The sequence below is a fragment of the Grus americana genome, chromosome 12 (genome assembly GCF_028858705.1).
Source record: "Grus americana isolate bGruAme1 chromosome 12, bGruAme1.mat, whole genome shotgun sequence".
Taxonomy (NCBI): Eukaryota; Metazoa; Chordata; class Aves; order Gruiformes; family Gruidae; genus Grus; species Grus americana.
In genome coordinates, this window is record NC_072863.1 from 21,721,233 (window position 1) to 21,748,517 (window position 27,285).

The following is a 27,285-nucleotide window of genomic DNA, read 5'->3' on the forward strand; positions in this document are numbered from 1 at the left end:
GAAATGCTGCTGCTGTGTGCGTTTCCCGGGCACTGACAGCTGTCCTGTCACTATAGCAGTATGCACAAAACACCTGGCAACACTATCAGAGTTCAGTACTTTTTGGTGGGATTTACAGGACCCATTTCTGGTTTTGCAGCTCCTAAGTGAATTTCACCACCTGATGCTTCTGCAATTCAAAGCCAGCTGGTAGCTTCTGCTTTACAGTAGCCATACCAGTTAGTATCACCTCGAGTTTAAAGCTCTTAATTCCATCAGTACTACACAGAAACTTAACAACAATGTGATCTTCAGCACCACTCAATGCTACCAAAAATTATTAGAAAGAATCATAAAGCAAGTTACCTTTTCCACGGACTCAACAATGACAAAAAATACCATCTCAAAAAGTTACCTTGAAAGTATCTCTTCTCTTTGTGGTTCAAGTGTGGTTACGATCCATTCCTCCTCTGCGTCCCCTGCTTTCACTACACAAATGCCCAGGTAGCAACTGGAATAGGAATTAGAGTACTGTTCCACAGGACCCCTGAGATCCCCTGGACATAGACTACTAAGGGTTGCAGATTAACTCACACAGAGGTGGAAAACTGCCACTCATACAGAGCGCCTCAGCAGTGGCCAACAACTCTTGTTGCCTATTAACAGATTTTACAATAGTTGTTGGGCTTTTTGTTGTTCCCTAGACTGCTCCCAAACCAGCAATTGAACTGTATAAACACTTCAGAATTATCTAAAAAACCCCAACAACCCAATAGGAATTAAATTAGATTTGAAAGAAACGTATTTGTACTTTAATAGAAACAGCAGTTGGGATAACTGGCTGCTTAGTTTTCAATTTGCAACTTTGCACTTCATCATGTAGCTCAGATTAAGATCTGGACTGACCCTCTGCAGCTACGGATTTCACCATCCCAGAGACTGTAATTTTAAAGTCAAAATAAATTAGCCTTTGATGAAGGATGAAATGTTCGGGTATGTAGGAAACTAGTGTGGAATTATGTTGATGAGCTGCACCGTATCACAGGTACATTATTATATTTGGGTACTCTGAGCCATTTTATGTATTCAATCTTAAGGCTATTGTTTGCAGAACGTCCTAACGGACCGTATTCTGCAAGTCATACGGTTCAATTACTCATTTAGGCTTGCACATTGTATAATTTACACTAAATGCAGATCAGTCATTATATTTTAATACATGCATTTTAATTTTAAATTGTTTTCAGTCAGACAGCTACTGTAATTCCCCCTCCCAATTTTACTACAATTTTGGATATCCCATGTGACCTGGAGTGTTCTTAAAAAGTGGGTTTTATCTAGCAGAAATCTCAGGTTGTACTTGTTATCGGTGAACTTAGATACCTAAATCTATTTACTGTTCAAAAAAAGGCTACTATGGATCATATGGTTTATATAAAGAATGTGAAATAAAATGTGAATATAATAAAAGGATAATGCTCTAAACAGATCCAGTAATAGCAGAAAATTCAGTAGTTTAGCCTAGACCCAAATCTGCCCTGCTCACATGTTTACAAAATAAATAGGTGTAAATCAACAAAGTCCAAACAGGTTAGATCTACCAGATAAACTATAAGGAAATTACTAGTTCAGTCGGATGGAGAAATAATAGAAAAGATTAAATGAGGTAAGGAACTAAGTAAACAGGCTTTTAGAAAGTTACAAGCAGAATTCAGACAGCAGTCCTGGAACTAATCTTTTTAGTAAAAACATTTTTGTTGACCTTTGCAGATGGAATCTGTCAGTGACAAAGATTTTTTGAAAGGAGGAATGGGAGTGCATATACAGGAAGCGTTGGAGGATTGGGAGGCCCACTGTAATGTAAGTGTCGAGAAATTCAACAGTACAAAGTGTCAAATGATGCATCTGGACTGATGGGACTAGTAGTGAGAGTGTTGGGAGCTCGTGAACTAGAAGTGACTGAAGAGAGAAAGTCTCAAATTTATCACAGAATGGCTATGAATCAGAAATACAATACAGCCATTGAGGAGACAAATGTGATCCTTTAATGGATCACATTATTTTCAGAAAAGACATTGAAATACCTGGTGCCTTAGCCACAAGCCATTATCTGGAAGATCCAATTATTTCTGGTCACCCCTATTTAAGGAAAGTTATTTCAAACTGGAATAAATGCAAGTAGGATGATCAGAAACAGAAGTTTGCTTTTGAGAGGAGACTAACATTTCGTCTAGCAAATGAAGACTAAAAGGATTTAAATCTCTATAAGCTTAACTAGAAAAATAAACTCAGCTGGAACACTTCAATGATTTATGCTGCAGAACAATACTGACATGACAGATGTATAGAATTATAAATACATTGTCACAGACATTATAGTAAGCTTCACTACCAAACAGTTCTGAAACTGCCTTCCAATAGTAGAAGTCAGGGCCAAATCCCAAATATTTTTAAAATGGACCTTTGCTAGTAGTCTAGGCAATTATGTATCATAAACGCTAACAGGATTAACTTCATGACTCAGCCCAACGTTCCTATATTTGGCCTACCACCACAGTAACATTCTCTAAATTTCTCAAACGATATTCAGTAATAGTTCCATGCCTAAAAAGCATGTCAACCCAGATGCTCCTGTATTTGTCCAAAACAACTGAAGACACCAACTTCAAACAAAAACATTGCATGTGCCCAGCTCAGGAACACAATATTTTTCCCTCAGGGATGAGCCAAAGGTTTTAGTTTTAAGTCCTGCTTTCACAGCTAAAAGCTAGCCTTTTAATACACACAAAAGGCTGCATTGTCTTATGTTCACAATCCTCTATATAAGCCATCAATTTATTTCGCTAACACGCACTATCCATGCTCAGGTTAGGCAACTACAATAGCACAGGAGAGGAAATGCTCCTACAAGAAATCCTTACAACAGAGGGTCTGTAAGCCAACCAAACCAAATTACCTGGAAGACTAAATGTGATGATCATTCTGCAGTTTTCTTTTTTGGAAAGCCTTCCTAAGCTTTCCAAATCTTGTTCTTTAAACCAGCCAAACCATACGTAAAGTCCCAATACAAGCACCTGATCTGGCCATATCAGAAATATGTCTCATTTAAAGAAAACCCACCACTACTTCCGTTCCATTTGCAGCTCATCAGCACACTACTACAGGGAGAGACGCAAAGATTTATTCCCCCCCCCCCCCATGAACACATTGCACTATTCAAAGGTTTTAATCTTTAAAATTTAATTAAAGAAAAATGTGTCAAAGTGATTAAGCATGTCTGACTTCCAGCTTCTTTTAATGGCACAAGCCAGTGCAGTAAATTGTAGAAAGCGAGCTCAGTTAGAATTTTATTTTAATTAAAAAAAAGAAAACAAAATACCCAAAACTCTCAAGATGTGAGGTCCTATTAAAAAAGTGGCTGTTCACTTGTAAACAGAATAAAAATGTTAACACAAAATTTCATTCAGCTTAAACAAAACCACTTTTCTTAAGCAGTACAAGTAATGTTATAACACTGTAACACCAAAAGCAGAAAAAAAAATGGCAGAAGAATCACATAACATTACTTACCAAAAAGATAAATAATTTTACATTGAATATTAATAGCTTGACATTTTTATTGCTCCAATGGTAGTGTGTTGACAAGTAAATGTAGTAAACTGTCACAGTGGGACAGTAATAAACATATATTTATGTTTTTGCATATGGAGTTTTGTACCTATCAAGGAAAGCACAGGAACTTGGTTTTTAATTTATCAAGACCACACTAGATTTAGCAAAACCGTTTTCTGTTTTAAAGTCACCCACCTACAACTGAATCCACACTTCATAGACTTGTCTCTGCATGTCTTGGAACACTTTTTTTTTTTTCCTCCTATGGTAAAAAAACTTCATAGATGCAGGGGAATCAGTAGGTAAGAGCTTTGATGCTCTGCCAGTATTCTGTAATACTTCAGTACTCCTTAGATACAAAAACTTACTAGACACAAACCCAAATATTTCCTAGATAAAAACTAGAAAGGAAAGTTAGTGTCAACATGTTTACATGAAAAATTAAACACTGATTTGGTAGACAGTAACTGCTTTTAAAAATCTGCTGCATACTCACACTACTGATAGTTACTAGTTCCCTTTTCTCCTTAGTCTCGGCACAATGTTTTCTCTTTTGTTGGAACCAGTCAAGGCACTTTCTTTACCACTTCCACTACACTTTGCTAACATTAATCTGTTACGTTGCTACATATTCTTTCTCCAATTAACAAGTACCCTCTATAAATACGTTTACCAATTCATGCTTCTTATTGTCAAAAATGAGATTTTTCAGTCTGAATGTTTTTATATTAAAGCAAAGGATAGCCCAGGCAAAAAAGAACCTGTAGGCAGAAGTGCACAGAGTTCACAGCAGTACTTACAGCTGCCTTCATCTTTAAACGAGCTATGGAACCTGTGTCTTTCAGATGCAAATATAATACTGCATGCTGGTTTTGCATTTTAATGCAAATTTATCTACTTACTAAAACATGGAGCTTACTGTAAATGGCAGTTTTGGCTCTCATACTCTTTAGTAGTTGCTTTATGGCCACATATTTAAATGGCTATTTGAACACAAAAAGAAGAGACCCTTTCATGGTTTGAAGACTATACAATTAACAATTAAGGACCAAGTAAAACATCTAGAATGTACATACTTAAAACGTAAACTTTAAAAACTAACATTCTGTGCTTAAAAGTGTCTTGCGGTGCCCAGGAGAGACCCAGGGGCAGTCAGTCTGCTGTGGGCAGAGCAGCCTGTGGCACTGGACATGACCAGGCCCACGGGAAGGGGATGAAGGGACGACGGTGGGAAAGCAAAGCAGAGCTCCTGCCCTGCCTTGGATCTCTGGTGGTACCACGGCACAAGAGCAGCCTGGAGGGACTGGTGGCTACTGCTCTCAGCTTGGCACAGCACTTCACAGAAACAACACTAATCAGGTTGAGAAATTTTGAACTGAATACGATGAAGTCAGCACGGACTGAAGAGGATTTCTTTTAGCAGCAAGACTGAAGACTGCTCAGCATTCACTGCTGGCAATCACTAGAACATTTGGCTTGCCTGTTCTCTCAGTTGGAAAAAGAACATTTTGAAAATATAGTCACATAAAGAAGAAAATAAGAACCTGCTGAGATTTCTTGAGTTTCTTATACAAAAAAAAAAAGAAGAAAATGACTCACAAAGTTCGGGCATAACAGTAAGAAGCTTCCATTGTTCTGTTAATTAAGCTAAGCTCCCTTGATTTACCCCAGAAACTTATTTGTAAATGAAATACATAGAATTGGGTGTGCTATTTCAGTTTTGGTTTGCACTGCATTTTTCTGCCATTAAGTATTTTCTCTGCTTCCAGTTAACACTCATCCTAAAAAAATAAATTGGAGAGAACACTTTGCTTGGTTCTGTGATAGAAATCTGAGTTGCAAGGTATAGCTAACATTAAATTCAAACAACACAGTAGTTTTTTATTCATTATGTTACAAATGCAATTACACAGTTAGTTGTCACCGGTCTACCAGTCAAATGAAACCTCTGCGATAAGTATACAGATTTCAGAATCTGAAGCATCAATCTGTGATTGGAAACTACTGCAAGCACCGGAGTCTGACACTCCTCAGCTGTACAGTAAGAATAGCATGAAATTAGATTTGAAGTAACAACTTGCATAAAACTGGCCTTCTGTAAACACTGGGTACAAGAAATCTGGCCTACTACAGTTATTAGAATGCAATGGTCTTACAAATACTGTATTTTAATACAATATTGCATACTGAAAAGATGCAAATACATTCAGAGGAAAACCCAAGTCACCCTGAAACTAAAAGGCAACTTGGGATGATGTTGCAAGGAGTCAAGCTGCAGCAAAGAAATGCTTGGACACTTGGGATGAATATCATCACAACTTGCAGAGATTCAGTCATCTGCTGTTTTTTCTCCGATTAATCATTTCTAGTTAGGAAAGGGAGGGAACTTGAATCCATTTTCATTTGCTTACTGTTATCAAATGGTCTTGCTTAGGCTAGCCATTACAGGAAGTTCTTCTACAATTACTTCTTTTCCTGAGATCAGGCAAACAGAGAAGAATCCAAAAATACTTGTGAATTCCACAAGGCATTTGTGGCTCTTCAGACTGTGCCTGAACACCAACACATACATATTTCAACTGGTCCACTTCCTCCTGTCAGCATATTTTGAAACACTACTCTTGTATAGACAAAATTATTTCCACTGGAAAGGATGCCGTGTCACTTAACTGTTAAAACGTTGAAGTACCATCACACTACAAAAATAACAAAAGTGTTACTTCAGCTTTGATTTGGCTGTTCCAAATTTTTCTCCCTGGTAATGAAGGTGTCCAATTATGAAACATTTTTTTCCTTACTTAAAAACAAAACAAAACTTAACATCCATATAGTCCTAACTTAAAAAGAGGCTTTAGGATGTTTTGCTAATAGCGGCCGCCATCTACCTCACAAACGCAACTTCTTCAAAGGTGAACAGTGTTTAAGCTTCCTATTTCAGATGCTACAAACAACACCTGAAATACTTTAAAAAAAAAAAAAAAGACAAATGCTATGCATTTTTCATCCATTTACTAAACAAAGTGCAACTGAGCCCTACACATCTGATAGTATGTACAAACTCGTTATGGCTTTACCATAAAAACAGCATGTGAATGGGTCTATACAATCAGAGGGATACTAGCAAATGTAATGAATAAACCAATGTCGAACTGTTGGCAATAGAATAAGAGCTATAATACATTCTGTAAACCTTGGCATACCACACTTTACATTATGCAAAGAGTCAATATTTACAAATCCATAGTGGGTAAAATAATTAACCCCCTAATGTAAATGATGATTTTGCAAAGTGCAGGACAAAACCAGTGCTGTTGATTGCAAGTCCTATGCAAGCAAGTTATACTAAAATCATTACTACTAGACGCTTACCTGGACATTTCTACTGAGGGTTTATAGGATTGCGACGTTTAGAATGAAGTATATTATGACACGGCATTAGGATGCATGTTTAAGGACAGCAAATATAGAAATTAATAAGGCAGCATGCTCAGAACAAGTTTAAGCAGCACTGATGTTAGATCCCTAGTGGCAACTATATCAGTTAATGTTAAAAATTCAGAGTGCAACATAGAAGCCTCGTTTAACATAAAAAAAATGTGCAAATTGTTCTTCTCTTAACAAAAGAAAGTAACGTAGCAAGGAAGATATTCTACTGAAGACCATTAAGTCACAGCAAAGTAGACCATCTTCTTTCCAAAATCATCTACAAGGCACTAAGGGTAGAAAATGACAGGTAACATGAAAGATCAAATGCTGTTCCTCAGTCAGGTCGAAATATGGGATATTTTGGTAAGAACTCTATTAATATTACCTGTTGAAGAAGGGAAGAAGACAAGAACAGAACACAGTAACCAAAAAGTTCAAACCTTCAGCACAATTTCCATGCAACATTAGCTAGTACATATGACTAAACATATCTGAGATATTCTGTTAGGAGAGAATGCTTCCCAGAGATTTTAGTCATTTTGAAATACAGGGCTTCTGGACGCTTGATTTTTTGGGGGTGACAATCTCTTTTCTTCCAGCCTGCACATGAAAGTGGATGGGGGAGCAGGACCACAGAAATATCTTGAATTCTGCTTTCCTAAGTGGACTGTCTTGGTTAAAACTTTATGAAATTCAGAGCTAACAAAAAAGAAAAAAAAGATCCAGACAAAACCCACACTACTATAAAAAAAGCAGTATTTCTGCACAAAGAATTTGAATCAAAGTAATTATGAATACCAGTGGAAAAGGTGGGTAAGTGTTAAAGAGCTACGGACTGGTGTGGGAATTGCACCAACACACAAAGTCCCAGTGGGTCTCCCTCATTACAAATTACAGACCAAACCAAAGGTACCTGCAGTGCAAACATGGAATTGTTATGAAGAGAAAATATGTTTAGTGGTGACAATTTCCAAGTCTCAACATATGCCACGGCTGCTCTTGTTAAAAGCAGCCTTCATGGGTGTATGTCAGACACGGCTGCATGTTTTTCTGAGAGATTTTTTTTCAGATAGGTGACAGTCTAATTAAAGGATTTTCTCTATAAAGTCAGAGGTATGTCAAATACCAAATAAGTAACAGAAGTAATACTTACATATTCCATCATATTGCTAGTTTCGCATTTCCTTTTACTCAGCTTCCAGTGCAAACCAAGCTAAGAAAATAATTATCAAATGATTAATGTATACCACAGCATTGTTTTGATGAGTAATGTAACAAACATTAGCAATATCAAATTACTAGGATCTGGAACACTTCAGACACAGGTTTATGATCAGTATAAAGTATGGAATTATAGCAAGACTGTAAAATTCCTACATGCCAATTATGCAAAAAAAATCTTACTATTCTTAAAGCTGAAGAAAACAAGCACTCTAACTTTTCTTACCTTATGATATAGTCTGTTATTTTCCCATTCTAATAACTTCTGAATTGATCTTCTAGTCTAAAAAGTAAGTCAAAACTGTATTATAAATGGTTCAGTAGCCAGCCTCATCCAGAAGAATCTTACTATTGCATTTCTGGCTTAAGATTAATTTAAAAAGACTTAGTTTTATAAAAGTAGAACCAAGTAGAAGAAAAATTATAAATGAAAGTCCTACCACTTCAACTTCCCACTCCTCAACATCAGATTATCTTCAGAAAAAAAAAACCAACCACAGGTTTTTTTGTTAACTTACTTAGTAAGAGATCCTTTTGAATTTAGTATTTTTGCCTACCATAGCCAAGCCAACAAAACAGAATTTCGCACATTCTCTTGGCCAAATACTGCCCTCACTACAGGTGGTCCACTGACAACATGTGATTTACATACATGTAATTTCCAGATTTCGCTAGTGTAATTGGTATCTGAATCCTGAAAAAAAAATCTCAAACCCACAGAACTCCGGCTCACAACAAACAGTGCCTGTATTTTCAACTCTTGGATACCAAAGTGCACACAACCTTCATGTTCTGCTCTTTCCACAGTTGTGGGAGAGAAGATTTTTGGAGTTTCAGTGATTTTTAAGGTCACAAAAAGACCACTATGATCATCTACTCCAGTTCCTGCACGCTATGCCACCAATTTCTTTGCTAATGCTAACAATGGTAGGTGAGCTACACCATCTCATTACAAACAGATACAAAACTATCCAATCCCAAGTCAAAGATTTAATGGTGGAGAATCCACCGCTTCTTTCTAAGTATTTCCAGTGACAGAGCTATCCTTGGAATTAAAAAGTACATACTGTTTCCTGTTTCAACTGTCTTAGTTTCACCTTTGAGCCTTTGGATCTCCCAATGCATTTTGTTGCTAGATGAGTATACGGGGATTGGTTAGGCTGGAGTTAATTTTCTTCACAGCAGCTTGTACGGTGCCGTGTTTTAGATCTACGACTAAAACACTGTTGATACACCACACAAGGTATTTAGCTATTGCTGAACAGCACTGATCAAAGGGATATTCCATGCCACCTAACGTCATGCTCAGCAGTAAAAGCGGGGGCTATTTTTTCTGAAGCAGCCATTGCCCAGCGACAGGCTGGGCATCGGTCGGCCAGTGGGAAGTGGCGAGTGATTTGCCTTTCCATCACTTGGGTTTTCTTCCCTTTTTCTCCCTCACTTATTAAACTGTCTTTATCTCAACACATCAAGTTTTTCTTACTTTTGCTGTTCTGATTCTCTCCCCCATCCTGCTTGGGGCATATTAGTTGTACCTTTGAGAATTATATTAACACTACAACATCACATGGGCATTTGTTTAGATTTTCACTAGCACAAGAATATTAAATATGGTTTTAAAACTGAAAATATGCTGCGTATCTCAAGCACGTTCCTCTGCAATAAGGATGTTTATAAAGGCAGTTAAAACAAGCTAGAACAAGTCCTGTAACTTTTTAGTGACATAGGCTTCAGCAATTAGCAGTTCTACAAGTTAACATATTATGCCTTTAGTACATTTAATATTTGTTTTAACCAAAAACTCAATGCCAGTCAATGCAACTTATTTTCTTGAGCAAGTTGGAAAGTTTGACAAAACACTTCTGTTTTATTTTCTCTGAAAAGTAATGCCTATTCCTTGTTTTTGCTTTCAGTTTTATTAAAGATCAGAAACTCTCTAAAGCCAGAAGTATTACTTTTAAACAGATTTTTACTTAAGATCTTGTCCTATAATTAAATGGACAAGTGTGAGAGTTTTTCCCCTAGTGCACCTAAGTACTATTGATATTTGTGGATAAGATTTTATGGCTACAAGTCTTACAAACTATGTAGCTGCAAAAAATATCATTACACTATACCTATTTCTGTATTTCCTAAATATTTACTACTGTGATAAATCAATTCTAAGTGTAAACCAGAGAGGTAATTAGGATCAGGTTAACTTAAGATTGCTAAAGTGCTTTTCGGAATTAGTACTTTGGACTTGATTACAAGAGGTGTCAACTTTCTTTTTTTGGGGAAGAAAAAAAGTCTCTAAACTTCCTGAATAGAAAACAAATTTATGTTTGTTCTTAATAGAAACAGCACAGTAAAATACGTCAAATGAACCACAGCTCTGAAATGTTATGGTATCAATTGCACACAAAAAAGTGATTTTTAATTTTAACAGAATATTTATTCGGGGGGGTGGGGTGGGTGGGGGTGTGTGAAGAGGAAAAGTAATTTTCACTCCAGTTCAGGCAGTCTTTGAAGGTCAATGTCCAGTTCTGCGCTCATTTAATTCAATTCTTAGACCTTTAGAAATCCTGGAAATTTAGGTTATCCTATACTCCATCCTGTTCTTTGAACTGAGATTGGATTAGCTATTCCTAAGACTATTAATTCAATTGGCAATTTGGCATCGTTTACTTCATTAACAAAGATATTTTCTCTGTTATCTAAGGAATGGAAAACGGAATAACCTTTTGAATGCAAGTGATAGAAAAAGAGGGGGTTGAAATGAAGATGATACTATTAAACATTATTTGTTGGCAGTAATTGCAAAATGAATTAAATAAGGACAATGAAACATGTACTTACTCTTTTGTTAAGACAGACTACAGGCCACAGGCTACAGCCCAGTGTGCAGCAGCAGCACAGACAGCCACAGAGCAGCCATTTTACATTGACAGGGAGATTCTTTCTTAAACAGGCATTCACTCGACTGATGCTGGTCTTGAATTCTTCTGGGGCAACCTGCAATAGAAGTGCTGAACGTCAGTGGAAAGCCATTACAGGTGTATTTTTCTCAATAATTGCCACTACAGATTAAAATATAAATGAAACATAATACCGTTATACACTATGACCCTATCTTCTAAAACACTGGTCACCTAATGAACATGAAAAGTCACTTTCCCATAACAAATTCATTTATGGTACATGCAAAATGCAAAAACTTGCATTAAAAAGCTAAACATCACTTAGACATACAGCCTCATCCTTATTTATTGCACCATTAATAAATCAATTGTCCTGATAACACAGTGGTCCCAAACAAAACTAGACACAGCTGTGCAACATATACACTGGCTACACTGACAAAAAAAGTGGAAGAATGACAGATATCTGGTTTCCAAGGGAACGCGGGGCAGCTTCATAGTAAAAATACTTGTGTGTCACATAGAAAAAAGGATAATATCGTCCAAATTCATTTCATACCAATGCAAGTCTACACTGTGCCTGGGTGAAGGTGGACCTCTGTCCACAAATAAATTCCTGAAGTGATCCATATCAACATGAGGCCACAGTGTCACTTGTGGCTGCTTCCTAAAACAGGGAAGCCTGGAAAGACAGGTACTGGATTATATTCAAGGCAAAGAAATGCATCTTCTGCAGGTTATGAATAAAGCCTAGCTGTTGAAAACCAACTTATTTAAATTAAGGACTATTCAGCAGAGCTTACTCAAAATAGTATTTTCTATACACTGCCACTGCAGAGTCACAGTGCAAAACCACATTTTCTATCAGAAATAAGCTCCTTTCTCTGATAGCTGCATGTTTCTTACAAAAGAGTGAGAGCACTTACCTATTTACATACCCCAAATCCCTCCTCTCTCTACAGAATCTCAATAACTTCCATCTGACAAGTCAAATACGTATTTGCGGTATTGACACCAAGGTGGCACTCTTAACGTAACACAATTCAGCATTTGAATGCACAAAGCAGAATAATCAGATCCGACTTCAACAGACTCGGCCAGTCAGGCACAACTCCAAAAAGAAATAAATCTTTCCTAACTACTTGCCATGTTGAAGAAAAAAAAACCCCTAGACTTAGTCTGTATACAAAGCTGTGCAACTACTACATAATCCTTCCAACCAGGCAAGCCCAACTCTGTTCATTTGATTCTGCAAACAAGGGCAACAACAAAAGCATTAATTTAATGACAAAGACTCCTTTCACCAAAGGAGCAAAACTATGGGACAGGAAATGGAGAGGACCTGATTCCGCTACCTCCACCTATTCACAAGAGCTAAATTCATTAAAACATTGCAGGAAAGCGAGTAAATAAATACAACATCTGTTTCCTGGCCATTCAAATCACCGTGCAGTATAGAGTCAGAGGTCATCCGGGTTTGTATACAAGCCAGGCCTACAGTTAGTAATATAAGAACATAATTTAACATTGTAATTATTTTATAGCCGGAATTAATAAGTACACAGAAACTATTTCTTTTGCGATTATACAGACTTCCCCCCAATATTAAATAGACTTTCTTATAATCCTTTTTACATATATAAATGGAGCAAGTAAAAAAGAAAAAATCTTTAGACTGACTGGAACATCAACATTTACATATATTTTACAACAGACATCTTAGTTGAAAAAAAAAAGAAAGAAAATGGCAAAAAAAACCCCAGAAATCCCATGTATTGGGACATTTTCAATGAACAGAACAACAACAAAAAAATCACATTGTAATGTGGAAAACTAGCCTGTACTTGTATGTATCTGAAGCAAAGTTTTACAAATCCCTTTGCCAATGTCAGCTCTTGTACTTAGGACACCACAAATATCAGATGTGCTTGAGTAAGACCATTTCATCTTCAATGTGGGAACAAGTTTTGTAGTAAAGTACAACTGGGTTGGCTCTACGCAGTACAAATAACACGAGTATAGCTTCTGCAGACAGACATGCTTCAAAGTCAATTGAGATCACATACATTAACAAATTAGCATTCTCAGCTCTTAAGGAAGTTTACATATTCTTAACATTTAGACTTTCTTTGATCAGTCTTTTGAAATTTGTACCTGTCTCATTCTATCTGTTTATTTAAAAGATAAAAATAACTGTTTTTTCTCTGGAACCCGTTAGTACTTTTGCAATGAATCCCACTAAGAAAAGAGAATGTTTTCTTTTCTACTAGACACAAAGTTTACTGGACCTTGACAGCAGCACACCCCAAGCCCAAAATACAGCTGTACAAACCTCCCAAAGACAGTGGAATTGCAGAGTCTGGAATTTAGCTTAACATGAAGAAACCTTATCATCAGTGATAACATCCAACATGCAAAGAAATCAACTAGATTCTTAGAACACAGCTGGCAGAAAACTTTGGGAATTAGTAAGAAAGCACTGGGATGGTGAGATTCCCTATTTCCCTGCTGCTTTTAAGGGAGTCACTGTTCACATCAGGTTAACAGTTTGATGCTACTTCATAAGAACAATGTTGAAGTACTCTTCTCCCTGTAGAGCTAAACTAAGAAGCAACTTTGGATGCCACCAAGAAACAGAGAAAATTTCTATTTCAGAAATTTTGGTGTGATGTTCACCTTGACAGAGTATTATGAAAGCACCACTACTACCTGCTCATGCACCAAATACTTTCATGTAAAGGTGAATCTTTTTACTGCAATGCAAGATGAAATTACTTAAGATAGTTTTGGCTAACCCAAACTATTGGATATGTTTCTCCCTTTAGGAAATGTAATCACAATAGATATTTCTGTCAGTCAATGACACTTCTTCATTTGAAACTAAAGGAACTGGTGACCAAGATAAGCCTCATTCTGTGATAAAGAAACAAAACACAGTTTTGTTGCTCTCAGTTTAGAGCTTGCTAACAGCTAAGCATTGTTACACAGTGACAAAGAATGAAATATCTGTAAATAAAATAACTGTTCTAATTTAATAATAAAATGGTATCCAAATTAAACAGTCACCAAAGAATTTTGTTGATTTCCTGGCATAATTTTAAATCTCACCTTTCTTGCAGGTACAGATATTGAAAGGTTACTATGAAATGACTAATGTATTTCAAACAGAGAACTGACAGCACCTCCTGCACAAAGAAAGCTCCCTAAGAAAGTCTAGTTTTGAGTCATTTTGGAAAGTCTCTTGGAGAGTTTCTGTCTGGATCTTGAAAAGAATGAGATAAGTACATAACTCCTGGCTGCGCAGTACACCTTGTAAAGAGACATCAGTTCCTTTTAGGTCTTTAAGGGAGGGGAAAAAAAAGCCCCACATAAAAGGAAAGGAGGGGGTGTCATAATATTTTACAACAGGATGCAAGAGAATCTACAAACACAGGAAGAGAGCAAGTAAAGCCCAGCAGGCCTGATCTTCCTCCTTCAATCATCATGATCACAAACCCTATCCATCACATGTTGAAATGGGATCACAATACCAAGAGCACATTTTATGGCTTACATTTCCCTGCATTGCACAGTCATCTCTGTATAGGACTCTTTGTTTTAAGATCAGGGCAGGAAACTCCACTTTCTTCCTTAAAGTTCACTGCCTCCATCATTTTCTTGTCACCTGGAGCAGTGTGTGCTATTGTGCCATATATCATGAAGAGTATTTTGTTAAAAGCTTTTAAATGCTTGTTTTTAAAGAATCAATAATCCTATAAAACTGTAGCACACAGAATTTAAATTTAGGCCAAACTCCAATCCCATTATTAAAAGTTAAATATTGCCTCTGTATTAAGTGTAGTCAAATCTTTTCTTACAATATTCAGCTGAAAACAATGCACTGTTTGAAAGCCTAGCTCAGTATTTATAAACCAGCTGAAGCTTGTGTCTCATCCTACAAGATAAATATCAAGTCAATCTAGCTGAATTAGCTAAACTGAACATCTGACCTACCTGGTATTTTCCTTTCCTTTATCATTTTATTGTCTATGTTTTATCCTCAAATATATGGATTCACTTCTCCCAAAAAAGCAACGAACACATCTCAAATATTTAAGATGTAATTACATGCACCTTAGCTCCAGACTGATTTACAATAACTTTCCAGACTCTGTAAAAACTGGGAGACGAGTAAGTGGGGGAGATGGGTGAAGGAGGGGTATTTCAGATTTTTAAAATAGTAAACCTTCTGCTAATTTTCTATCACTATTATGTAGACGGGCAAACTGAGGGTCAGGAAGCTTAGTGAATTCCTAAGAATACAGACTGGCATAAATCCAAAAAGTTAGTGCTTCTGGGAGAAAGGTGTAGCTAGTTTTATCTATTTAGGATTTTTATCATCTATTGGATAAATTTTCATCCTACATTTAAAAACCTAGATCTTTATCTGTATTTATTAAAAAGAAAAACAATACCATACAGAAATCTATCAACCTCACCTAATGGCTTCATCTTTCATACTCTATTAGCAGATAGAATATATTATTAATATCAATTCACAGCAGACAACAAAGCCATTAAACTTAATGTTACACAGACATTCTGAATAAAGTATGTCATTGCCTTATACTACCTGTGTACTAACGCAAGTTCATAGTAAACATTTTAATCACAAACTGTTAATATAACAGTCACTATGCTATTCATCAATTGTGATTTCATAAAAAGTAAAAATTTGTATTTTAAGAGCAGTAAAAAAAATCTTAAAGTGGTGTATCAATTGACTACAATGCTTATTACTGTGAATTATTTATCAAGGTATTTGAAGAAGACCTACTTACTGGAAAAAACTGAGTTTTCATTTTCAATAGGGATAAAGGTGATTGACTGCTACAACCAATGGAAGAAGCAGATTATTTAGTTCTTGCAATTCATGAAAGTATTATAAGCCAAAAACCCACAGCTGTGGTTTTTAATGTCTTTCATGGCAGCATGTGGCAGGCAATAGGAAAAATGTGTTTACTACATCTGATTGGTGTTTTCCCCTTACAAAAGGGAAGTAATTTATTTTCAAGGTCGTCTTACTCAGAAAGCCCCTCAAATCCACATATGAGAAAAAGATAACAAGATATCAAGATTCTCAACAGAAGAAAATACCTATATACAGCAAATCCCTGCTCATGTGATTTATGCTGTCACTGATTAAAGCTATAGAACAAGAAGGGTAAATGCCAAGCAGAAGAAAAGAACTTCCTCTTTCCTCTCTTTGCTAAATTAAGTCCAAGCAGTCAACTGAACTTCAAATTAAACTTTTGTTCACTGTCTATTTAACAAGAGGAGGAACAATCAAGTGGAAAATGTGACAGGCATTGATGCTCGTATTAAAAAGTGTGGGTTTGGTTTGGTTTTTTAAATACACACATATATTTTAGATGGACAGGAAGAGATGAAATTATATAATCAAATTAAGTTTTAACATTTCCTGCTAGTTATTTTCTACAGGTTTATGTATAACAAACTACAACTTGACTAAAAGAACATAAAAATTGTTGAAGTATTCTGTGGCTTTTCAGTGATCAGAAAGAGCTTTACGTAAAGAATAAACCTTAAGACATGCACGGTCGTGAATGGTGTTATCACCAGCCCTCACATTAGACATGATGGAATCAGTAAGCCTCTTTCTCTTGAGCTCAGCGAGATTCTGAAGCAAGGCCAGAGCTCCCAGACTGTCTTTTACCAACCAAAAACTCCCAATAGCAATCTGCTTTTCAATTGTACTGCTGTCAAAAAAGCTGGACAAATTCAACACATATTTTATTCATTATACTCTGGGGTGAAAGTGAAGGAGAAAAACCCCAGATGGACTTGGCAGAACCAGGAGATGCCACCCAGCTGCATTTCAGTATATTGTTAATATAACTCAACAGCTACTGCAGGAGGCTGCAGAGGTAGTGTAGCTGTATGGTATGACATGAGAGAAAGTAGTAAGAGCCAAATAAACTCTTTCCTTACAAATTCTGGAAAAGAAAAGCACTAAAGAGTGAAACAGCAGAACGAAAAGAATCCAAGAAAAAAAGAATTCAAAATTTAAAAGTCTAAAAGAAAAAAAAAACCCCACAACCCCATTATGAAAAGAATTTAGGACCATAACCAAGAATTTTGTTACAAGATTTCATTAATTAATAGCTAGAAGTGAGTATTTATTAAATTTGCATTTAGTAAGATGACAGGACTCCAGAGAAAGCAAGAGACTTGTCACCACTGATTTTCAGAACTAAACAATTATTATATTTCTGAAAATGTACAGAATACACTATAATGTTTTGTTCCTTAAAGCTTCAGATAAAACAGATTCTCTTCCAGATATCTGTCTAATTATAAACTCAAGGCTTGACAGACATATTAAAAAGAGAGTTCTAGTATTTGAAATAATTTAATTCACCCAGGAGGTAGCACAAACTCCATATATCTATAAAGCAAGGTTAAACGAGTCTCTCTCTCATGTAGATCGCCTGCACAAAAACAGTATGATGCCATGTAGAGCTTTTCTGTGTTTAGAATGTCAATAATGATAGCAATCACTGCACATCATCTCTTCTTCTTTCAAAATACGCTGTACGGTCATCAACCAGCTAGTTCATACAGGGCAGAGTTAATTCAACAGCCTTCAGTGCAATGCTGGCCTGCGCTATGGGTTCACGAGCATGTATTTGTAATGCAAAAACCACTGGATGCACTGGATCTTGCCATTAAAAGAACAGTTTAATCTCACACTTACCTTCCCTGTCAGAACAGAAGGAAATTCTGTATCAAACTTGTTGCTCAAGCCAAACCTTGAAAACAAAAGAGACAAACAAAATATATTCCACCTAACTTACTTTGTTTCCCTTAATAAAAAAATTTAATAGATTTTGTACTTTTAAAAAAACCTGTTAATTTATTTTGCCCTTACATTTACATTATTTCATGAGCTTTCAATCTAAGTTTATATAAGGTCTCGTGTATCATTCATAAGGTCATTAATGAGACAGAAATATAGCTTGTCATCTTACTTCCATACCTTCACGTTGCTAAAAGTGCGAAAATTCTTTAACAATTGGATGGTAGTAAGTTTCAATCTTTGCTTTAAGAAAAAAACTCCAGCTATTAAATTCCAGTTTTACTAGGTTCAATAATCCTTTTACTGCTATTTTTTTTTTTTTTTACTCATGCAATTTATTCACATGCAACAGATCAAGCTAGTTGTAAGGAACCTATTCATCATCATCATCTTAGAAATTTATAATCATATAGTTTTCAAAAATTGCTTTGGGCTGAGTTAAACCATCTCATGCAAAACATGTAAGAGCCTACACAATGAACAGTTTTAAAGCAACTATGAACTTCAGGAAAATTCTTAGGTATCACTGTGACTATTCATCATTGAAGTGTTCTTGTGAATGAGCAAGTGGTAAGACTTCATTACAGCCAGTGAAACCTACAGGGAGCTAGACTGTGCTTGTAAACCTGTGTTACCACTAGCTCCAAAACCACCTGAAATTTCCTAAAAGCTAGTGGTGTACATCAGTGGGATACTGACAGCGCAGGCTGACTTGACTTCTTTTATTTAAAGCATGTGAGTAGGCAAGAAGGTAACTAAGCTCTGATGCTAAACCTGCTAGCTTCGGCAGAACAACTCTGATCTTCCATCCCCTCTACCTCACTTGAAATCTTTAACCTTTGCAATTCAGCAATTTAAGAAAATACAACAGCAGCTGGCGTCACAGCTACAACCTTTACATTTGAACGGACCTCAGTGTTGAGTTTGTAAAGTTACTGTACAACAAGTTCATTGTCAGCTCTGTTAAACTACCTCCTGAGCATTTTTGTTCAAAAAAAGAAAAAACCCAGAAGGATCACAGCCAAAAAGAGGAGCACAAATACATTTGGTATTGTAATATTTATTGTAGAAACAAACCTTCTGGAGAGGGAGTATTTCCTTAGAATCTGAAGTACTCCTTACTGGCCACTAGTACTGCTGAAATGTCATCAGTCCCCCATCATTATATAATACATACATACTCATGTGCACAGCATAATTTAGATATCCAAACCTGGCAACGTAACTTGTTTAGAAGTATACGAAAATGTAACATAAACCTTCAAAGAAGAGAGAAGCATAATAAAAGAACTGTGCTGTCTTTAGAAATCCAGTAAGCTAATTAAAATGTTTGTCAACAATAGCAGTGAAGTCCAATCAAGTTCTTCAATGGCTAATTTAAGTCAGAGCCTTGACTCCTGTAAAGACCAGCATATGGAAATACTAGTGTAAAATATTAAAAAACCCCCGAAGAGTAGATCATAATTGAAGTGTTTCTCAACCTTTCTCTCAAGCTGTTCTGAGCACTAGAACCAACTGCCACCTATTTGTGGTTGTTTCATTCAACAGATTTTCACTGAAAAGTTTCTAGAAGTGAATGCGAGTGAACTGAACATTACGCAGCATGGGCTCCCACTGTGTGTTCAAGTGAGCTGGAAAGCCGTGATGTTAAATTAGTGCTAGAAATAGGAAAACCAATAAGAATTTAGGCAAGCACAAAGGTTACTAATATAAGCACACTTCCATTCTCTCTGAATGTAAACTGTAAACGGAAATCAGCCTCCATGTTTTGTAGCTTTTGTTTCTTAAGCTAAAATCTTCCAAGTTTTGTTATACTACGTATTTATTTTTAAGGAAGCTTGAAGAGCAATGAGGTCGTCCTTTCAGTCGTTAAAAAAAACCGAGAAAAGACTACCGATGTGAAGCACGTACACAAGCCTGCTTTGAGGAATACAGACTTTTCTGTATATCAGCAATGAAACTACCTGAAATAATCATGAAGTTGTAGCAATTAGACCACATAATAAATTAACTACTAGAAAGATAATACTGCAGAATTATTTACTCTACCTATGTAACAGACTAATTCCACTAAATCATGCCAAAGGTCCACCTAGCCCAGAACACTGACTCTTACAGTGGCCAGTAGCAGATGCCTAGGAAACAGCAAAGGAAAAAAAAACCCAACCCAAACAACAAACTAGCATTTTCCCAGAATACTCTTCTGACCTTCAACAATTCATAGTTCAAAAACTTCCTAAGCCATAGGTAGTGTCTTTTATCTTGTTGGTCTCGTATACCCATTAAAATTCCCATGGCACCAATAATTTCCATATAGAATAACATTAATTAGTGCTTTCTGATTTAGATCTATTAAGAATACAAGACCACAATACATTTTATTACATTAAATTTGAAGGCTGATAATGTCATGAAACATATTTTAAACCCAAAACTTTTATCAGTCACCAAAAACATTCCATTCAGTTATAACACATCCAAGAAACTTCAGTTACAGAAATGTGTCTTTACACTGACACCTGCAAATGGCAAAAAGAACATAAAAGGTTTTTACTATTCTGAAAACAGGACTAAGCTACATTATACTATTAGGTTTAGTCAGCATCACTGATGGCCTGTAGCACAGTTTTATTAAAGTGTCTCTAGAAGTTTTACAGACCATCCTTGTGATGATTTACCACATAGTTCAGAAACATTAAACTCTTATTAGACGGGGGGGTGGGGGGGAATTCAAGAACCAAATAATATTTTTTTTTAGAAATGCTAAAGCAGAATGTTGTATAGTTCTACAGCTTTGCAAGCAACTTTGTACAAGTACTGAAGTATTATTAGAGTATTTAATGTTAAAAAGTTAAGACTTAAAGTCCTGATTAAGAGATAAGTAACTGCATTAGACCTTCAACAGACCAATAATCTACTGTGATTTGGCCTATGAAGTCTTCTAAAATTCAGTATATTTAAAAAAACGCTATGTAAAATAAATTCTAGTACCTGACCTTTAAATAATTTAAAATGTCAGTTGGCGGCAACTTATTTCTGGGCTAGTTCTCTGGCTCCTCAGTTAAAGCTGCCCAAAGTCTAATATTTAGAAACTCAGGTAAGTCACCCATATACTTCAGTTGCAATTTTCTTGCTGGATGACAAACATCTCTAAAAGCAAAGTGCTGCTGCCTATAGGCAATAACACTGGAACAGAACTATGATGACCTCACTTTCTAGCTCTCTGTCTGTCTTTCCTTGTTTTAATGTATGGCATCAGACAATCCCATCATCTCATTTTCCCTCATTTGTAAAGTAGACAGAATACAACTTCTCATATGGAGCTGTAATAAGATATATTCATAAATCCTGCATAAATTAAAGACTGAAAGGAACACTCTGAATCATCCTTTGCAAACACCAGCTGCAACAGGTATCCCATTATAAAATTCTTCCTGTTAGTTTGCAAAACCTAAGTATGTACAGTCTCCTGACCCAGAACCGAAACAGGAAGATTTTGGAAAGCACTTTCTCATATCTAGAATAGACACATTTGCAGGTGCTTTACTTTTTTTTTCCCCTTTTGACTTAAATAGTCCTTCATTCTTGTTTATCCCACTACTGTATTTATAGATAGTAATCAGTCTTACTAGACTACACAAGCTAAACCCGTTCAGCCGACTCTCGTACGATTAGGCTCTGCAGCCTCCTTTCAGCATGGCTCCTTTCTCCACACCTAATCCAGGTTAAGTTGAACAGATGAACTCGAATCCTACATACTATTCTTTATGAGGAATCATCTTAGCTTTGTCCAGCATTACAGAATAAAGATGACACTCATCAAGAGCCCTGAGCTGAAATCTCCTTGATCACTTAACATTTCTCTTCCTAGTCTAGGACCTTTTCCTGTGAAGCCAACAAACTACTGAAGACCATCCTTACCCATGGATAATGTTTTGGAAAACTAAGTTTTTGATAACTAGCGGAAGGCTGAGATCATTTGCTATTTTAAATATGTGGAATCTACTGTTTTAAATATGCGGAAGATGGAGTAATATCAGACAATAATCAAATGTCATCTTATCACAATGGAGAGCACCTGGCTCTTCCCTACCTTCCCTAATTGATGACAATGTGCTTTTCATTAGCACCTGGATTGTGGATCCCTGGGGCCTTCCTAAAGAAAACATAATGGGATAACAAAAGTTAACTTGTATCCAAAACTGGGTTTGCAGACTTAAGCAGGAATCACAAGCTGCAATACTAAGGGCAAAAATATGCTTAATGGCTATTTCATTACCTCATTACTATCCATCCACATGGACTTAGTGGTATGGAAAAATTACACCAGATAAATAAGAACTTATAACCAAGTTAGTTTGTTTACTGCTCTGTTTTTGAAAGTCATTGCTGTTGCTTTGGTAGGCATATGACTCAGTCTTCCCTAAAAATGTTTACATTGAGATATTTGGATACACCAGAGTCACACTGACTATGCAAGAAACAGCAAACAATGGGTTTATAACTCATGAAAATGGAATTTCAGAAGCAAAGAAAAGGCATTTACTAGGTCCTAGTGCTAAAATTCAAAAGCTTTCTGAAAACACTATGACTGATAGTTAATTTTTTCAAAGTAAGACTCTTCTAGATTCTAGAGTGAAAGTGTTGAACAAGATGAGCATAAATTTTGCTAACTGCTTTCATACACATTCTCTCTGTGAGTAAAATAAAACAAATACACTTGACATGATCACTCTTACCATGCATAGGGGTAAAAGGGTTAGCAAAACAGTGGAAAAAGCAAGATCTTGCTAAAAACCCTCAGAAGATTCTTGGAATTTATATTTAGTACTGTTGGATACTGCAGTAGCACTCTGTTAGGGTCAGCAGCTCACTGACCTAAGGTCATAAGAACAAAAACTCTCATGCAGGAAACTAACACATAGTTTGAATCTACTAACTTGGGAGTTTTGTAAGAGGACTGTACATGAAAAGCTGGACCAGAAGATGACCCTGGAATTAGAGAATTATTCCTTCTCTGTACACCAAAAGTATCCAAGAAGGCCAGTGTCAGATGAGGAACAGAAGGCATCTGAAACAAAAATCCAAGGAAAACAATGGCTTTTTAAAAGTAACTGTTTGGGGTTTTGTGTTTTGTTTTTTTTTTTTTAAAATGGAGCATCTGACTTGTCAGGACAGAAATTTTTATCAGCAATGTTCCAGACAGGATCAGAAAACAAACACAAGTTTTACTCAATGACGTATCTCACTTCAGTAACTAGAACAGGCTGCTTCTGAAGCCAACTGATTTCAAAAGCAGCAGCATCTGTGTGATCAAAGTGTGAAAGAATTTCAGAGCTGATATAAACTAACCAGAAAGTCTTTCGGAAGCAAAATATTTCCCATTTAGTAAGGAGGTCAGGATTATGTACTATAGCATCCAGGCCTTATTTGCATTTTATTGATAACATCTACTGTTTTTCTTAATATAAGGATATTTTAAAATATGTCATGAACTGATAAAAGCTGCCTTCTACCATGCAGGTAGGTATACTTGTTACAGGAAGAAAGCTGGGAGGAGTGGAAGAAAGGAAAAATAAAGTGGATGGGAATTCAGTTCAAGCAGTTACAAGGGCATGTATGCTAGCTCATGATTTCCGCATCGCTTACAAGTATTGCTTTCTTTTGATGTAGACATCACTAGTTGACAGAGTTCTTCGAGATGCTCCTGCCCATCCCCAAAAGATGCTGGAGCCAAGAAGGAACTTTAAGGAACATCACTAATACACAAAAAGCATCACAGCAGACAAAGCAAATAAGCGTGTTAACATTTTTTTTTTCCCCATTTAGTGCTTAAAGCCAGGTAATTAATAAGATGGGTACGTGGTATTCTGATCATTTTGCTTGTGTTACATCCCTCCTTTAGGCAGGCCACATGCTATTCAGGTTCAGGACAGAAAGAAATTCCATCAACGCAAGCAAGTACACTGCGGTGCAGCAGAGCAACTACCCACTGGCACTAGCTCAATGCAAACCTGATTTAGACTTACATGACGGACACAGTATCAAATCCAACATTAGTTCTCTTAGGATAAGAGAGCCTTTCCCACCCAGTGTTTTTTGCTGCAGATAGCTAGATCACACTGCACCTATTTACAGAGAGAAACGTGCATTCTTTTACGCAGTCCAAAGACAGACCCAAAGCAACACAAGCTTGATGGATCTCTGCAATACAAAAATTTCAACACCTCCCTCCCTGCCGTGAAAATGAACGTAGCAACCAACTACTTGTTATGGATGTACTTTGCTATATTAATTACTCCACTTACAGGAATAGAAATATTAAGAAAATCCCTAAGAGTAAACATTACATATAAGGTCACACGGTTTGCTCATCTTCTGTCGTAATTGTTTAAACGAGTAGCAAACATTCTGGCTCATGTTACGTTTTAATGATAAAAAAACCACTTAACCTACACCAAACTCTAAGTTTGGACTGGATAAACTACAACAGAGCCATGTGCCTCCTCTGCAGTGCAGCGGGGGGGGGCTCCATGGCTCAGACAGAGAGGGGGCACAGGGAAATTGTTTGAACAGGCGGCTGGTCCCCGCACCGTGTGTTTACTTTTTATCTAAGAGATCGTTTGGAAAAAGCAGACCCAGGACTGTCAGGGCCGATGAGCTGCTGCTTCTGCACCCAACAGCCAGCTGAACTTCAGTTGTTCATTCATGACTTTGGCTTGCCTCGAGCTACTGGAAAATACGAAGTTTCCCGTTTTTAACGCGTTAAAAGCAAAACTCCTCTCACAAAACAGGTGGTGGAGGGGGGGTAGAGGGGGAGCAGGGCAGCAGGTCGCGGTAACGCGGGCAGCTCGCGTCCGTGGGAGAAGGGGGGAGCTGGGCGCAAAAAGGGATGTGGCTCAGTCCTCCTCCTGTCCTTACCCCCTCCCGGCACCGCCAGCGGGCAACCGTGCCCCCGGCAGCACGGTGCCCCCGGCAGCACGGTAGCGGTACCGCCGGCAGCACTATGCTCCCGCCCGGCCTCCACCGCCCCCGCCCCGCCACACCACACCGGCCTGCCACGCTGCCTCCAGCGCGCCGCCAGCCCCCACTCCTTACACGGTGATGTGCCCGGCGCCCCGTACCGCTACAGGATCCGGCGCATCGCGGGGCCGGGGCAGCTCCTGGCTCCGCACCACAGGCTCGGACTCCTCCTCCTCCTCCTCCAGCTCATAGATAGTGTCGAAGTCCGCCATATTGGGGAGTAGTACGCTCATCTCAAGCCCACCCCCCGCGCGGCCTTGCCGCGCGCCTGCGCACTGCGCGACGGGGGGGCGGAGCCCCGCGCGCCAGCGGCGGCGGGAGGGCGGTGCGCAAGCGTAGTGGAGCTCGAGGCGGCGTGCGCGCGTGTCCGTGAGGGTGTTGAGGGGAACGCGCCCAACCGGGGGAGGGGGATGCTTCCTCAGCCTCGCCCCGCCGGGCGGGAGGGCGCCGGGCTGCCTTCCTGCTGTGGGGACGGGGGTGTCCCCTGCAGCTGCCGCGGTCTCTCGGGAGGCGGTGCTGGCGGAGGAGTTGCGGCCGGTCCGGCTGACAGGAGGCCGCCGCCGCGCTTCAGGTGCGCGCGCCCCTTCCCGCCGCACCGCGGGGGGTGGCGCGGCTCCTCACACGCTCATGCACACACTCACACTCACTCCCGGGGTGGGGATGACGAGGGGGCTGCTGAGGGAAGGAGGGGGCGTCCCGCCCGCCTCTCAGGTGGTACTCCTCTGGGTTTTACTCCTTTTCCAAGTGTGTTTCTGTGGCGTTTTTAATAAAAACAGCCAGGTAGATACTTTCCCTTCTTTCCCTCTCTATCTTCGTCGCTTGCATGCTTAGTTTTCGCTCGCACCACTCACCGGGGTGGCCGAGATGAACGTGAGGGAGGAGGGGATGATTCTCATGATGATTCTCCCAAAGCTTTGAAATGATTGGGCTTTCTTGGTCAGTTTGGAAATTGAGTTCTGAGCAGGGAAGTGAGGTGGCAAGAGGGAAGAAAAATCCACGTAGGATTATCAAAATTGGGGAAGAAAAATTTCTCAGAATAGTTGAGAGCAGAGGAATGCCCCTTCCCCTGCACGCAGGTGTAAACTATTGAGGTAAGTTTAAGCACTTCATAGACACCTACTGGAAAAGGAAAGTAAGCCAGAAAAGTATTGGTGTTTGTAATTGCAATATAGGAATCAGAAATAAAATTTGCAGAGGGTTTGTGGGTTGTTTGGGGTTTTTTTAATATTAATGTAGCTACCATAAAGTGATGTGTTGGGTTTGGCACGTGGCCAAATCTGAATTCCTGATCCACAGCTCCTGTAAGGAAGGGAACTGACTTCCTCTTAAAAGAGGAAGAATGGGTTGCCATCCTTGTCTGTTGTTCTTGGGGAAAGACTTCCCTCACCAATCATCTTTGTTGTTTTTCAGGACCTTCTAGACAGCAGTAAAACACACTTGACTTGATTGTGAACATTTTTGCTGCTTCTGAAAGCAAAATTGTATGAGCTACGGTTTTTTCACTGCTGCGTACTCTTACTTCAGCACATTATCCGTTTTATGCGGAGTTGCAGGTAAATCATGCACTAATGATTTGAGGAAAAGAATCGTAACTAAGGGAGAAGATGTCAGTATAAAATTAAATTAAAATACATATTGTATGTTCTCCCATTTTTTGTGAAAAATCGATATTTTTCCACTTGCATTCCACTGTATGTACACGATTGCCATTCGTAACCCATAGAAAGAAAGTCTTGGGACCACTGAAATAAAGTTATATGTGGGGTTACTAATAAGGTACTGGCCTTTATTTTACTCTCAGGATTTAAATTCAGGATGTCTGCTTTAAGTGATGTGAAAGTCAAAAAAATAAAACTTTTAACTGAGAACACTTTTAAGAAATGATAGGTCTGATGCCATGCATTTACATTATAGGCTTTAATATTTAGTTGAGATTATCTTAGCACTTGGAGCTTTGGTGAACTGTCTGTGAGAAAAGCAGTTATATTTAAAATATAATGGCAGGGTATGTACCCTGATGTCCTTTTGGTCAGTGTTTCCTATGAGGAGCTAAATACAAGCATTTGGGCTCAAGGCTGTTGCTGAGTAGAAGTCAGACAGCTCTGGGACTATTTCAGAGCAATCCATGGAACATGTTCTTAGCTTATTATGGAAGCATTTTCCAGTACTGTCCCTGCTGAATGCTAAATAAAATAGCAAAAACTTAATTGCTTTATCTTTTTAACAGAGCTACAACACTTCTTGTTTTCTCAAAGCTTTGCATGA

At 38.0% G+C, this 27,285-nt stretch overlaps 1 protein-coding gene across 5 annotated transcripts; it reads right to left on the minus strand.

Annotated features, from left to right (window-relative positions):
• Positions 1-3,197: 3,197 nt before the first annotated feature.
• Positions 3,198-25,283, minus strand: CHIC1 (cysteine rich hydrophobic domain 1). 5 transcript variants are annotated; one of them, XM_054838974.1, is made up of 6 exons: positions 25,096-25,283; positions 17,896-17,950; positions 11,077-11,232; positions 8,465-8,521; positions 8,171-8,230; positions 3,198-7,402 (listed from the first exon to the last, which is right to left on the minus strand). In XM_054838974.1, the coding sequence occupies exons 1-6, from the start codon at positions 25,251-25,253 to the stop codon at positions 7,352-7,354; spliced, it is 537 nt and encodes a 178-aa protein (XP_054694949.1). In that variant the 5' UTR covers positions 25,254-25,283; the 3' UTR covers positions 3,198-7,351. The 5 variants fall into 5 exon arrangements, with proteins under 5 accessions (XP_054694949.1, XP_054694950.1, XP_054694952.1 ...); XM_054838975.1 differs by having other exon boundaries at positions 3,198-7,716; XM_054838977.1 differs by lacking the exon at positions 8,465-8,521.
• Positions 25,284-27,285: the final 2,002 nt, after the last annotated feature.